Here is a 14642-nt window from a genome sequence, read left to right as displayed (position 1 = left end):
GTTTCAGTTTCCAGAAATAAGTTTGCTTCTCAATAGATGTAATATTAGCTTAAATTTTCATTATTTATTAGCAGTGAGAATGATAAATATGAAAATTAAAAAAACCAAACAAACCCTGCTTCCTAATGTCTGTGCCTCTCACCCTCAGAAAAAAGTAATATTCAAGGCTCCAAAAGGGAAACATCTCTCTTACAATATCCTACTTTTCATTGATTTTGTTTAATTGTGTGTTCAGTAGTAAATAGAAGCAGCAAAATAAATGCAACTAGCTATACACCTTTCACCATGCCTGCCAACTGGGACACTTTATATAGAGGCTACCACTAGTAAAACCGAACAGCTGGTGAAATGTAGCATACACATGTGATACTGCAAGCACTCTGAAAGCTTAATCCAGTCATCTTTGTACCTATTTTTCATGTTCCTTAGTCATTACAGACTATATATTTAAGATATTGTATCTTCTACCATAGAAATGTTGAACAAAATTTGGAAAAAAATATGCTGTAGACAACTTTCTAGTAGGAGGCTCACGTTTTTTAAGTGTGTGTGGAGAAGCAGGGGTCATTTCAGTTTTATGAAGAATGGGCGCAAAGCACTTGTGGTAATACCGGCTGCCTCTATTTAAATGATCTTAAAGAGTCTTGAATGATAGGCACAGTCTCTGCCTTTAATCAGTAACTGGCTGATAAACAGAAGCCTTTTTACCTTTGGCCACTAACTAATCTAACGTCCATCCAGAAGACTCTTCATTTTACGTGAGGGGTGACGAGGGGTCCTTGTCTCTGCTTCTTCACAACCCTTTCTGTGTTCTGCCTGAAATGCAGAAGTTTTGCATTCCAGATGTACACCCATAGCTTAATGAAGTATCAACTTGCTAAACTAATGACTGGAATAAGCTTTTTTGAAATGGGCTATAACATCAGTGTCACAGCTTATTGCTTGGTGTGATTTCAGAGCATCAGTAAGGACAACAGAGGTGCTTGCAGATTCAGACAGATCTGAAATCTGTGTTCAGTTGGCAGTCAAAAGTTACTTTCACTATGCTTGAAAGACTGAGATCTTTTTATTATTTTTTAAATGAAGATCTACATTGAAACTCTTGGGGGGGAAATATTTGAAAAAATGTTTTACTATTCTAACTAACTGAAACATATTGTGCTATCGTCCAGGTGGGCTTACTAAGTCTTTGACAGGCAACTCTCTATTCTTGGCAACCAATTAAAAAAAGCAACAGAAAACCCCCTTAACTCTGAACCGTGCTGTTCTATGAATCAGTGTAACAATGGATCCTGCATAAAGCTAATAAATGCTCCTAACGCCTGATGGGAAATGCAGTTACCCAATTTAAATGCTACTTAAGTATTGGCAGATAAAATTTGTCTCAAAATGTTTGAAAAGCAAGTTAAAAATTTCAGAAATATAAATTTGATACAGTCACTTATTGAAAGAGAGGCCGTTTCTGATTACGTGTAGTAAATGAGTATTATAGTAAGTAAGAACAAATCCAGTGAATGGAGTCTTGGCTATGATCTTGTGATTAGCTCTAGTCTAGAATTTTTAATAGCACAGGTTATTTCATTACTACCTTAACACCATTTGTACAAGTTCGATTAGATTTCCTCTTGCCTCTCCAGCAATATTCTTTCATGCATCTTTAATACATTGTAATATGATTTAATGATATGTCTTTAACATATGGATAGTGACCAATAGATTTTTAGCAGCTTAACTGATATCATAGAATGTATACAGTAAAGTTGCCCAAAGGCACACTATGGCAATGTCATGATTAGCTTGTCATAAAGACGGTGAATTTATTCTAGGCAAGATTGAAAATGAGAAGAATTAACATTTATGTTATGCCAGTCCCTCAAAAAAGCAAGAAACAATTAAAAAAAGGCACTCCACGCCAGGCTCTTTTTCTTCCATCCTTAGACAGAACCGGATTTTACCAGTGCCCTCAGCTCTGTCACCACTCAGTGTTCATGTCAGGCCATCACCCACACTGGTCTTGTGCGTAGCAGCACTGCTTTCTGTATTAACTTACAGTTGCTTTCCCTCTTTTTGTCCAGCTCTAAATGCAGTCCTGTGCAAAGAGGACATCCTACCAAGCCTGCTATTAAAATACCCCAAAACTTGAGAGCTAAAATTGGCTTAAACTTCCCAACGTTAAGTGCTGCTTCAAGGTGAGGAATGGCACAGCAGGCAGGACTGGAGATGGGATGGGGCATTCCTGGCTTTCTGGGAGCTGTAAAAATGGAAGCAATTGAATTTCTGGTGCAACTGGGAAGGGCAAGGAACTCTCGTGGTGTTACTGTGCATGATGAAGTCAAGAGAAATCAGACCTAAAAGCCTTTATATGAAAGCACACTACAAAGTCAGTGATTCAGCTTCTTTTATACTGCATTCATAAAAACTGCTCCGAGTTGGAGCAGGCAGTATAGGAAAGAGCAAGGTGTTCCTCACCAGCTACAGAAGAGCAACCTAGCTACACTGCTTTGAAACACTGGAGAGCAACATATTGCATACAGTCAATATATTATTCCTTCTGGTCAATGTACAGAAAAGAATAGCATCAGACCCCTTGGCAAACACCTGATTAAGCACATTATTACAATCCCTTATAACGTGTGCGCATAACTGCTGGGACACTTACGGTTTGGTCTGTCAGTGGTGGAAGCACAATTTGTTTTTCAATTTTGTTCAAGACTAACTTCCATAGCTCTTTTAAAACTCGTTTCAGAACTGTCTTCTCACAGATTTTTGCAGAGACAGTTAAACTGGAATAAAACAAAACACAAACCAGTCTCCAAAACTAGCATTAAGACTTCAGAGGTGTGGTATCACTATATTCGCAGACTAATGGCCACTATGGTTTAGCTTTTCTCTACCAATAAGGATTTCTCAATGGCTTAGTTATGTTGCAATATTATCAGTAAATATTTTTGGTAAAAAAAGACCTGATTTACAGGTTATAAAGTATATATGCATATATAAAATATGAAGTATATCTCCACTATACAATTTACTGCTTAATATATTAGTGATATATATTTACTGAAAATGCAAAATTATAACAAGTTATAAAGATTGATGGATGATAAAATTTAGCACTCTCAAGCCCCTAAATAAAAGTTTTGCTATATAATTTGTTTATGTCTTAAAAATAAAAAACAAACGTCTCCCTTGTTGTCTTACATTTCTACTGTGATGTAGGACTAGGTGTTGATAGCTAATGCAAATTCAGGACTACCATTTGGAAGTATTTATTTCTGTATACTGGCATGTCTGTGCAATCATACTATCTATTACTAACAGTAAAATTAATTTTTTGGAGGCTCTATATAATTAGACAGATTTTTTTCTTTATTTGAAAGTATATTCGTAAACCATCTTGTATGTATTATCATGAATGATTCATGAATAAAGTGCTACAGTTTTCAGACACAGGAAAAATATTTCAAAATAATATCATGCGAATGCATATATGGGCAATTTTACAGAATTATGTCTAATCTATTAATGTAAAAAAAGATTATTATAAAGTCATTATACATATCACATCATAAACATGCCAATTCATATTGCTAGCATCTCTTACTACTCTTAGAAAGCACACAAATAAAAGCATCAATAACTAAAACCTAAATCATATTAACGTGGTATGTTTTTATTCCTATTATAAATATATATTTGTAAGAAAGGTGATATTCCCTATCAGTATTTTTTTTTTTTAATTTCACATCTTTATTTTCTGTGCATGGGTTTAGCATTTGCTAAAATTCCATTTAACATTCCTGTGGTGAGGAATATTTTCTATTCAGACAGTAATTTAAAACCCATTTTTGTTTCCATTATGCCATTATTCAATTAAATCTCTAAGAAGCTATGAAGACAGCTTTGAGAAATGACAATTTGGAATCGAACCTGATGGGCAAAAGTCAGCTTACCCATTTTTTAAAATGATGAGCTTAGGATTGCACATGTAAATGTATAAACATTTTGGCTTTTCTTCAAGACTTCTGCTAGGAGTAAACATCTTAACTCAAAGATAACTAAAATTTAAACCCATACTGCTTAAAAGCAGCACATACCCCTCTTATAACTTAACGCATAGGACTAGGTAAATAGCTAAAAATAAAAGGCTGACATATAGATAAAGCAGTTAAAAATTTTTTCCAGGCTAGGAATGCAGGCACTGCACTTGACGGTGTTGCATAAATAATCAAACCTTATCAAATACATTAAACAAGCATTTGCCTGTTGCCAGCTGTCATTGAAATTCATCTAATTGCCAAAGCCCTCAAAAATGAAGTCTAGAAAAATTAAACCCCCAAAGAAAACCCCAAATCCCATTTAGTTCCCTCCCCACCCTTTATGCCAATGACTTTTAGACTTTGGCTATGCATATGTACAGTAGGTAGCTGTGATTCTTGTTGTGTTTCTAAGGCAGCAAGCCCATCAGTCCCATTTTTAGAAACAATAAGCATGTGGAGTAATGCCCTGGAGAAACAAAAAGTTATAAAACAATTCTTTAAATCAGAACAACTTATCCTGTCACTGCTGGATGATGAGAAGATAAGATACCCTTACTTTCAGGGCCCAGAGTGAGTTTGCAGGACTATGTCAAAATTTAGCTTTTTACCAAGTGAAAAAAGTCAAGTTGCTCTCTAAATCTTTAAATGATGACCAAGTTTTTGGTGACACAGAAGTGCATATTAATAAGCAGGGGAATACTAGGTGACAAGAAATAGAAAGGCAAATATGTAGCTTACATAGAAATTGCTTAATATAAGTAAACAGGTTAAGCACAGTATTCTGCCCACATGTGAATACTACAAATATTAAAAATATTATGGAGTGTTTCTAGGTATTAATGATGCTTCAGGGTAAAACTAAGTATGTTTGAGCGTAACATCCAGTTCCTAAACTGCCACATACACCAGTCTGCCACACTTACGTTTTGTCCAGGAAATCCATGAGAGGCCGAAGCACAATCTCGGCATCAATGGCTGCGCTGTTCTTATTGGCTGCTGCATTCCCATTTCCTCTCATTTGATTCAGTTCATTGCTCATTTGTCTTACACAGTCTTCAATAATAAATTGGAAACTACAGGGTGGAAAAAAAAAAAAGAAAATTAAAGAATTCTGGGATAGAAAGCAACATTTATCATTTTGATTGAGGTTTTTCAACAAGATTTAAATCTTTTCTGCAATGATGGAAAGTTCACAAACGCGAGATACCGCAGGTGCTACAGACTGAAAGTAACTCAAGCTATAATCCTCAGGATTATAGCTCATATAACTAATTCATGTACTGTTTTGATTTTCACTCCCTTGTTTCCGTTCTGTCATTATGCTTTTCATGCCCTTGTAGGGGTGCCAAGTAATTATTTTCTGAAAGCAATAGATGTATCAGAATCTGTAGTTTAGGGTATGATTGACTACCAGCTAGCAACAACTTCTCAAGATTTTATTTTTGGTGTGAAAGGACAACAAGAACAGGTGACTATAAATTATTTTTCTCTTGGTGGTTTATATGAACTAAGCTTTGGTATTCTTCTTGAGGACAAACATAAAACTTCTACTGATTTTGCCCCATTTGGCTCAATTTTACTTTTTCCTGGGTTTCACACAGAGTCAGTGCCGTCAAAAGCTTTGCTTACTTCTTTGCAACTAGACAAAGCTAGAACATTTGGACTGTTTAAAATATTCTTTCACAAAAAAACACACAGAGAAGTAGTTAGACTCTTCCTCCTGGAAGGAATCTTTTCCACTCCAAGGTGAGTGTGAACAAATTCTTGCTCCTCAAGTTGTATCTGTTCAGCTTTTCTGAAAACTGTTGTTTCCTAACTGATCTGGTGGAGCCATTGTCTGGCAGTCTTCTAGTGTCATTGATGTGATACAGTCTTCAGTCAATATATTTAAACAATGCACAACAGCAGTTAATCAGTCAACAGTTCAGAGGCAGAATAAGGCTCTGCACACATGGTAATTTGGTTTATGAATTGATTTATGATTAATTGAATTGGTTTAGGATTAATTCATTAGATTAGAAATGCAAAACAGAGGCCATAAATATACCAGGCCTATTAATGTGAAAAGATAAATGGCAGAGATTAACTTGAAGAAAGTGAATTTACTATGAGAGAAAAGAAACATTATAATTAGGCAGTAAGCTGTTCCAGCTACATGGCTAATCACAGAAAGAGAATGCAAATCTCCATGTGAAAACACTAGAAAAATTGGAAACTTTTCTAAGTACACTTGGATGTGTACTGACCTACACACTTCAAAGCCCTAGATGAAATCAACATGAAGCTGCTATTGAAGCTGCTCGTGTAAATCCTTGGGACCGGTCCCTCTAATAAAAGCCAAAATAATGCATTGGCTTTTCTTGACATTAGCAATCTTTCTAATATTGTTAACCTCACAAATTCTAGCAATAAACTGACCCATGAGGAATGTTCTAGCTATCTGGAGCATATCCTAGATTGAGCTATTCCTGGGTTTTCTTTTGCAAAAACCTAGTTGGCTCATTCAGAAAGAAGCCCTGGAAAGAAATAATATTCATGCACTGTCAATGATCAGAGAACCAGGGCCTGGGAGCAAAAATAAAGCAAGACAATATGACAAACTAAGCAACAGAAAAAGTGAAGTCTGTTCACCCAGATGGTTCATCAATGGATTAAATAAGCAACTACAGACTTCGCTTAATGAATACCACTACAGCAGTAATCCCTCTTTCTTAGATTCCCTTCTAATTTGAAGCAAAAATAACTTGCAACTTCTTGTAGAACAGGCACAGCACCATACTTATTCAAGACTGCAGTGTGCACTCTGATTAATAAAAGATTTTGAGAGTAAGGCTCATCATGAGACAATTCTTGCAGAGCCACAGGCAAGCAAATTACCCAAGGTGGCCATTCACAGTGACCATTTGAAGCAGGCTAAATGTAGGCAGTCATCCCTGGTTGAAGCAGGCCACTTCGAAAAAGCTGTCAGTCTCAGGAAGTAACATAAACATGGTCAGAGAGAAAAGTTTAACACAGCATCAGGCAAGAAAAAACCAGCAATTTTTGTTTTCCAAAAAGCAGAACAAAAGTTATCAGCCTGTAACCCGTTCATGCCCACAGATCATTTTCAGTTTTCTTTACAGTGGGGTTACTGCTGTATGTTTCAGAGTCTAAACGAACACATACACACACACACACAAATGCACACCACTTCACCAGGGCAGAAGCAGGTTGTGCCTCAGGACATCCAAACAACCACCCAGACTTAATCAATGAGGTAGATTTTGAATATTTCTCTAAGGTTTGCAGTAAAATAGGTTTGTTACCTTGTAGCATATGTTACGCTGAGTTCATCCAATACATTGCTAAGTTTCACCTGAAGTTCTTTTAGAACAACACTAGCTTCAGGATCCAACTGCAAAGAGATAAGTAATATTATATTTTACTTATATGCTATGGTTTTGGGTTTTCCATTACAATTAATGAATTAGGAATTATACGCAACGATACACTGCACTATGGAAAATCAAATGTGGAAACACCTGTTACAACACAGGATTGCTTTAGTAGGCCTAAAAATCCAATTACCATTTAAAGGAAAATATTTGATTGTAATAATGAAGAATTATATTGTTAGAAATCAAAACTGTGCCATTAATCAACAGCTTTCTATGGGATGGTGCAAATTGTGCTGGCAGTCACAAGAATAGAACTACCATTAGCAGGCAAATGGTATTCACAAGGCATACCAAGAGAAGGATGCATGAGACGTTAGTGCTTGTGTTGATAATACTGCAGATGTTTTTACCTTTTAATTATTTTTGTACATTTCACCACTGTTGGTAATTTTTTTGTGATTTGTGTGGAAGATGTTTCGATATTCCCATTAATGCAGTGTAAAAGTAGAACAACCAGCACTAAAAAAGATGGCTTGAAGACTATCCATGCTGCTTCTACTGATATAGTATGAGGGAAGGGAATCTACTGAATTTCAGTACTTCTGTTTCTAAAAGCCATTAAGACATACATAATTCAAGCACAGAGCAATGCATTCTGATGCACAGGGAGAACAGCTCCTGTACCTCTGATACAGGTTTTCTAAACATAGGAAAAAAGAGAACGCGGGGCAGAAATATAGTTTAACATTTACAGGGATGGGGATCCATGCATAGATATTTAATCAAAAAGGTACTCTGTTGATATTGATCAGCAGCTTTTTTATTTGGCATGCATTCTTTTTCAAATTTAAAAAGATAAGGCTTTTTGTGTCCTTGAGCTTTAGCATTTAGGGAAAATAGCTACAGTCCATTGTGGGATATGATTGATGATCATCAGGATCAACAGCTAAATGTGAATTAATAACTGATTTCCAGGTCTTTCAGCTATCTACATCACAATGTTAAGGAATGATTTTCAATGATAATCCTCAAATTCTGGGTTCTGTTCTGCAGTAAGGTCAGAAACAGATCTTCTGACAATTTCAAAGGAAATCGCACATTTAGAATATGTAATCAGGTCTGTCTCTATTTGTGTTTTCATATCTTTCAACTGCAAGAGTAGTGCTTAGTGCTTATTCTTTATCTGATGCTTCAGAGTACTATGGAGCCATAGGTCAGCTGTTTTAATCATACTTTAGAGACAAGGGGAAGCTGTGTCACAGCACACTGGATAACTTACATGAGACTACACAGGAATTCTAAGGCAAAGTAAAGAAAAAACAAACTCTGAAATGCCCCCAAAGATCTACTGTGTTCTAACCTTAGGCCATCCTTTCTCTCCTTAGAGGTTATGTGTGGTTTAAAAGCATAGAAAACCCAAGATTTTCATTACAGTTTTTGACAAGAATCTGAAATAAGTGACAAGGGGAATTGCCACACATTCTTTAGAAGATATTCAGTGATGTGTAGCACTTTTCTAATCTGAAAAGCTGATATTTTAACACTATGACTACTTAGTGATTTAGTTTTTAATTACTTTGCATTGAGAGAAGTTCTGTTGCTTCTCCACTTCATGTCTTAGTAGTTTCCCTGGCAGATACACTCTGACAGTTCATACACGTAAAGTGATTATTTTCCTTTGTATGAAAAGCAGGGATAAAAAAAAAGATAATTTTACTGAAATGTCTATATTAGTTAACAAAGCTGGAGTTTACTAACAAAGGCAAAGATTTTTCCAAGAAATGCATTTCACTAGGGAAACATACTGCCCCCTTTGGTGGGATACATACAGAACACAAATTTAAGACCACTAGAATATTAACATTTAACAAATACTGAACATAAAAGCATTCACACTGAACATGTTACAGATCAGAGAAAGCAAAAAATACCAGGCAGGCAGAAGACTCAAAATTTCTTACCAGATCATGCACAAGCTAGAGAATCATCTCGTTACTGGGACTACAAAGGCCAATGTAGTTACTTTCTATCAGAGGTTGTTGTGATAACCAGAAAACATGATATATTTGCTAAATTCACCTTGAAATGGACTTAGTCTGGCCAAAATTAGATTAAATACTAGTGTCAGATTGTGGACATAACACACATTATAGAAAGGTGCATGCAAGTGCTAGATGTTTTAGAGGGTTTTGTGCTCACAAATTGCATGAACAAGTTTGTGTGTGCACAGCTGGAAGCATCTAGCAGGACATCCAGCCTTGTGTATACACATGCTCATGCTTATTAATGCAGTGTCATAGGGAGGAGTGGAATATAAAGAGGTATGCGGGCTGACCATCCAGGTACTAGACACCTGGTGGTGTTGTGATGACTAAGAACATGTTAGCAATGTTTTTAAATGCTATTGTTATTTTTGTTTAACTGCTGGAAAAATTTGAGTGTATCACCAGGACTAAAATGTGCACTTTTCATTTATTTTACCATATGCCCTCTATGTGCTAGTGAGTTCGCAGGGCAAATCAGAGGGTCCTCACGCATCAGCCCTTGACTGGCATCATCCAAACATACCACAGCCATGACCGGCTTTTTTTTCTAATACAGTACAGCAAAGATGGGAACTATTATGATGGTTCTATACTATGAAATTCTGGGGGGACTTCACAACTGGTAAAGATGGTTTTAGGATGGCCTTGTACAGTGGAGATAAGGTAAGTCAGCTTTTGGTACCTCTGCACATCACAGACACTAACTATTGTGGATTATCTTCTGTATATCTTATCTTTTATATATAAATTAATAAATTGATTTTTTTTTAGTATGAAAAGTATGTTCAGCTATGATGCCTTCTGTAAAAACCAAAACATTTGGGGAAAAAAAATATTTCAGTGGAAGCAGGAAGGGTTACTGTCTCCCTCTTAAATATTCTAAAAGGCTGTAGTTCACAACATGACTACACTGTGCAAAAACATCATAGTTTTGCAACAACAAGCTCCAAAAGGAATCTTATTTGTGCTTTAGAAGGATCTATTATTTCAGCAATGGTTTGAACAACTCCCGCTAACACATTTCATACCAAGTTTGCTTATTCTCAGGAAAGCATGGTGTGGGAAATGCACTACAGCACTGTGCAAATGGTTTGCCTTAATGAAGTTGACAAACTGCAAGACTTAGCAGGTTGACATCACAACACTCACTACTTGAGACAGTAACACATAGCTCTCAAAACCACTATGTAAAGGAGGTAAGTTTCCCAGTGAGGCAAATCAGTGATGAAGAGATTAATTCATTTACGTAAAGCTTTCCAGTGACCAAGAGAAGAAGTCCTCAGCATTCTTGACTTGGTTGAGATTACTTACTAGCAAGGGAGTAACAATAAAAACAACCATCTCTGTTTCGTGAGCCAATCTGTTTCTGGATAGTTCAGAGTTATTATAGGAAGGGAAGTGTATAAGAACTTAGGTAAATGCAACCTGTAATTCTTCATACTAGTTCCTACTAGTAGCAGTTTATAAGTAAATAGGTACAAACATGCTCAGCTGCAGAAATCTCAGCCACCCAGATATGGTTAAGTGACAAATTACAGGGCTAACCTAGCCCTAATGTTACTCTAGTTTGCAATCAGCCAGAAGCAAAGGATGACAGTGAGACAAAAGGCAATGCTGATCAGCATCTGAGAAGATGTCATATAGGGATATACAGATATGAAAACGAAATAGCTACAGTATTGTGGACTTTTCTTTTTCTCCTCAAGTTTCAGCTGCTACATAGAGTTTGATGAAGAAGGACCAAAAAAACCACGCCTGGATAATTTTTCAGAAAAATAAAAGAAAAAAGCCCTCACCGAGCAGATCATTGTTGGGGGAAAAAAGACCAGTGTCATTAATGTGCCATATCTAATTTAAGCATTGAAAGAGAGAAAAGACCATTTACCCCTTAGCTTCTTGGGTTCCATTTACAGTTCAGAGCATGTGCAAGTTAGTCTTAAAATATATTGGTAGGTTGCTCAGGCGTCAAAATCTGAACTTTTTAAACAGCAAACTTATTTTGGTAGTGTAAATGTTATTAACCTGTTAACGTGTAAATCATACTTCTCCACCAATTCTTAATATGCTTGGCTTTCTTAGGTTCATAAATCTGTTATTTTACCATCTTCTTAAATAATAGAGTTTATTTTTACCCACAAGAGGATATATTAATAACTTTGTTGGCACACTTCATAAGATCTGTTAATTACGGATTATTAAATAGATAATTAGAAGTTTGACTTTTTCTGAATGCTAAACAAAAGCAGAGAAAACTTTTGCTGAACAGCTGAAAAAAATAAAAACTATTTGAACATCATTGTTTCCAAATGCTGCCTGTCTAAAACTGTGAAATTTTTTACACATACAAGCCTTGGAAAAGAATTAAAGATCTGATGAATTTTGCTGCTTTTGACATAATGTGCTAGATTGAGTTATTCCATGCTGTAATTTAATGTGTGCTAGTATGGATATAATCTTGTTAACTGCAAATTTGGTAGCATTTCTATAGGAAACTACAGAGAGGCAAATTACTTTTGCATGAGTTAAATGGAACTTCTCTAATCTGAATTCCATTTATCTGCAATTTCACAGGTCTAATTGCTTATAGTTTCCTAATGGGACCACCTGGTTGCTTCTGTTCAGAAAATAATTTTACATATTATATGTACATCTAGGGAAGATACAGGTATTTATCAGATCCGTCACTTCAGTAGTTCTTTTTGTCTCTGACAGACACCATCCTTCCTCCACCCCCTCCACCCCCCCAACTATCTAGGTACAGTGAATTCCATTTTGAGATTGGCTGCTTTGGCTGCTACTGCTCTAAATACTTAGGCCTCTGACTTTACAGATTTAAAGATGGACATTTCAGAACTATTCTGCTTAAGTCTGGGCCTCTGTCATCCCATCAAAATCTTTAGGACCACGTACAGAATCCTGTAGGAATTTCTAAGCATTACATATAAAGTTGGAACTGAACTTGACCGGAGTGGAAATATGATTTACCTACAGTCAGTGTAATACTGTTGTGCATAAACAACCTGCTTTTGCTTTCCACCTTTTTTTGATCCTAATTGCTGTAACTCATTTCTGCCATGTTCTGCCATCTGGTGAAAAGCTTTAACTTTTTTTTTCTTTCCCTTTTATCAGCTTCCAACTTGTCAGACATAAAAAAGATGATTTAGTGCCAGCATATGCACTCCTTTTGGACAAAACAAACAGGAACTAAACAAAAATTCCACATTATGATGATCTGTTCCCATGATTTTGGACTTGATTTTTAAAAAGAAGACAGTGGGTTGGATCCCACTTTACTACTTTTACTTTATTATGACAGACTGATCTCATTTATATAATTTCTTAAGTACCCATCCTGCTTGGCTACAGCAGAAGAGGAAAGTTAATAAAGAAACTCATACTGTTCAGACTATTTTATTTCAATGGCTGGGGAGCTGAGAGCCCAGTTTTTTCTCTATTTATAGAGCTTCCTGCCCTGCAATGTGCAATAGGCCTACTCTGAACATAGGGACTGCTGCTTGATTGTGGTATTTTGACTGCATAGTTTGAAAAACATACTGCTCACAATGGGACACTAAGGAGATTAACACCATTTAATTTTTCTTAGAATTAGTTTTGCTTCAACTGAAATAGGTCTTATTATTCTGCTGAAAATCATCTGAATTTTTATGCCCTCCACAAGCAAAACATTAAGCTATTTTCTCCCTGCAATGAAACTGCTTACAGATTTTATTGCTGGCTTTGTTTCTTATAAGTACCAGTTCAAAAAGGCAAATTGGCCATTAGCGTTTATGGTCTCAGAATAGCTAGGGGAATAAGTATTCCAATTTGAGGACAAACATTTTAGGGGCACTTTGATATGCGTGACAAAAAATTGAACATGAATGTACTTTTCTTCAGGAAACTCCCCTAATGAGAAACAAACAAAACTTTGAATGTATTTTTTAGATCTTTTTTCTTAGACCGTGAATCAGAGATGCACTTAAGGTACATGACAAAGGGATTTTAGAAAAATATCTCCAAATCTTCTCCAAGGGTTGCATGTTGCATCACATTTGTAGGAAATGTTGCTTTGATACTGTAACACCTTTAATAATTCATCCTCATTAACATCAAAAGGGAAAGTAAAAAGGATGAGAAGTGATGAGAGATTCTGAAAGAAAATTGCTATGAAAAACCCTAATTATTTTTTTTAACTATATTTTTTATTATATAAGCTATTGGGAGCAAAAGGAAAACTAATTATTTTCTTGAGGAAAATGGAATATTTTGGAGATTCAAGAAAATATTCTGATTTGAAAATAATTTGATAGATGTAAACAAAGTGCTACTCAGCTTTCCTCTGCCCTTGTCTTCATCAGGATTTACAGACACTTAGCTGTTTTTATGATTCATGACATTCAACATGCAGCATTGGATCCAAGGCCTTAATACAAAAGTACTTTACACAGAACATAAGAGCATGGAAGACAAGATTATTTGTAATATTCGGAGAGTGAAAGGGGATTAATAGGAACCACAAAAACCATTGCCGCATCTGGATGATAAATATGTATTTTTCAGTTTGATATGAAATTCTCAATGATGACAAGGCTGCAGAAATTTATTTCATGTTCTCTGGAACAGGAAGTATTTTTGCCATGGCAGTTTCAAGAAGCTATTACTAGCTCAACAAAACCTCCTCAACACGGAGTTAGCCTGTGGGTTCATTTGGAAGGTGCTATTCATTGCATGACACAGGGGACTATCTTACCTCTGCAGTGTCCCACTGTGGGTGTGGAAATACGAAATAATGTATTTTCCAATTCTCTCTATAACCTAGTCACATTAGATCAAAGTTTTGTGAAACTATCAAACTACAGTCTCAACAAGAAAAAGCTGATGTATGTGTAACTTCTTTCTTAAAGCCAGCTACTGATAATAAGGATAGTATATTCACATTATAAACATTGCTTTTTAACAAGAAGACAGGATTCTATAGCTTGAAAAGATGTTAATTTCTTCATTAGCTTTCAAAACAGTCAAAGACTACAATCAGCAAAGTATTGAAGCACATTTATGTCCTTTTACTGTTGACATGACTTCAGGCACTTTTAAGTCTTCTGAAATATAAAAGGAGATAAAGCTAAGCATATTCTGGACTGTTGAGTAGCAGCTCTTGGTGAAATGGTGCTGAATCTTGA

At 35.9% G+C, this 14642-nt stretch overlaps 1 protein-coding gene across 2 annotated transcripts in view; it reads right to left on the bottom strand.

The window, feature by feature from the left end:
• The window catches only part of UNC13C (unc-13 homolog C), a 216271-nt gene that overhangs the window by 25037 nt on the left and 176592 nt on the right, over positions 1 to 14642 (bottom strand). For both annotated transcript variants that reach the window (XM_075045303.1, XM_075045302.1), the window contains 3 exons: positions 7346 to 7434; positions 4964 to 5113; positions 2660 to 2783 (listed from right to left, as the gene is read on the bottom strand). In XM_075045303.1, the coding sequence (XP_074901404.1) occupies positions 2660 to 2783; positions 4964 to 5113; positions 7346 to 7434 (363 nt within the window). The remainder of the gene's footprint in view (positions 1 to 2659; positions 2784 to 4963; positions 5114 to 7345; positions 7435 to 14642) is intronic.

This window comes from Buteo buteo, chromosome 13, assembly GCF_964188355.1.
Source record: "Buteo buteo chromosome 13, bButBut1.hap1.1, whole genome shotgun sequence".
NCBI lineage: Eukaryota > Metazoa > Chordata > Aves > Accipitriformes > Accipitridae > Buteo > Buteo buteo.
The sequence above is the reverse complement of the archived record's forward strand: the minus strand, read 5'-3'. Positions and strand labels throughout refer to the sequence as shown.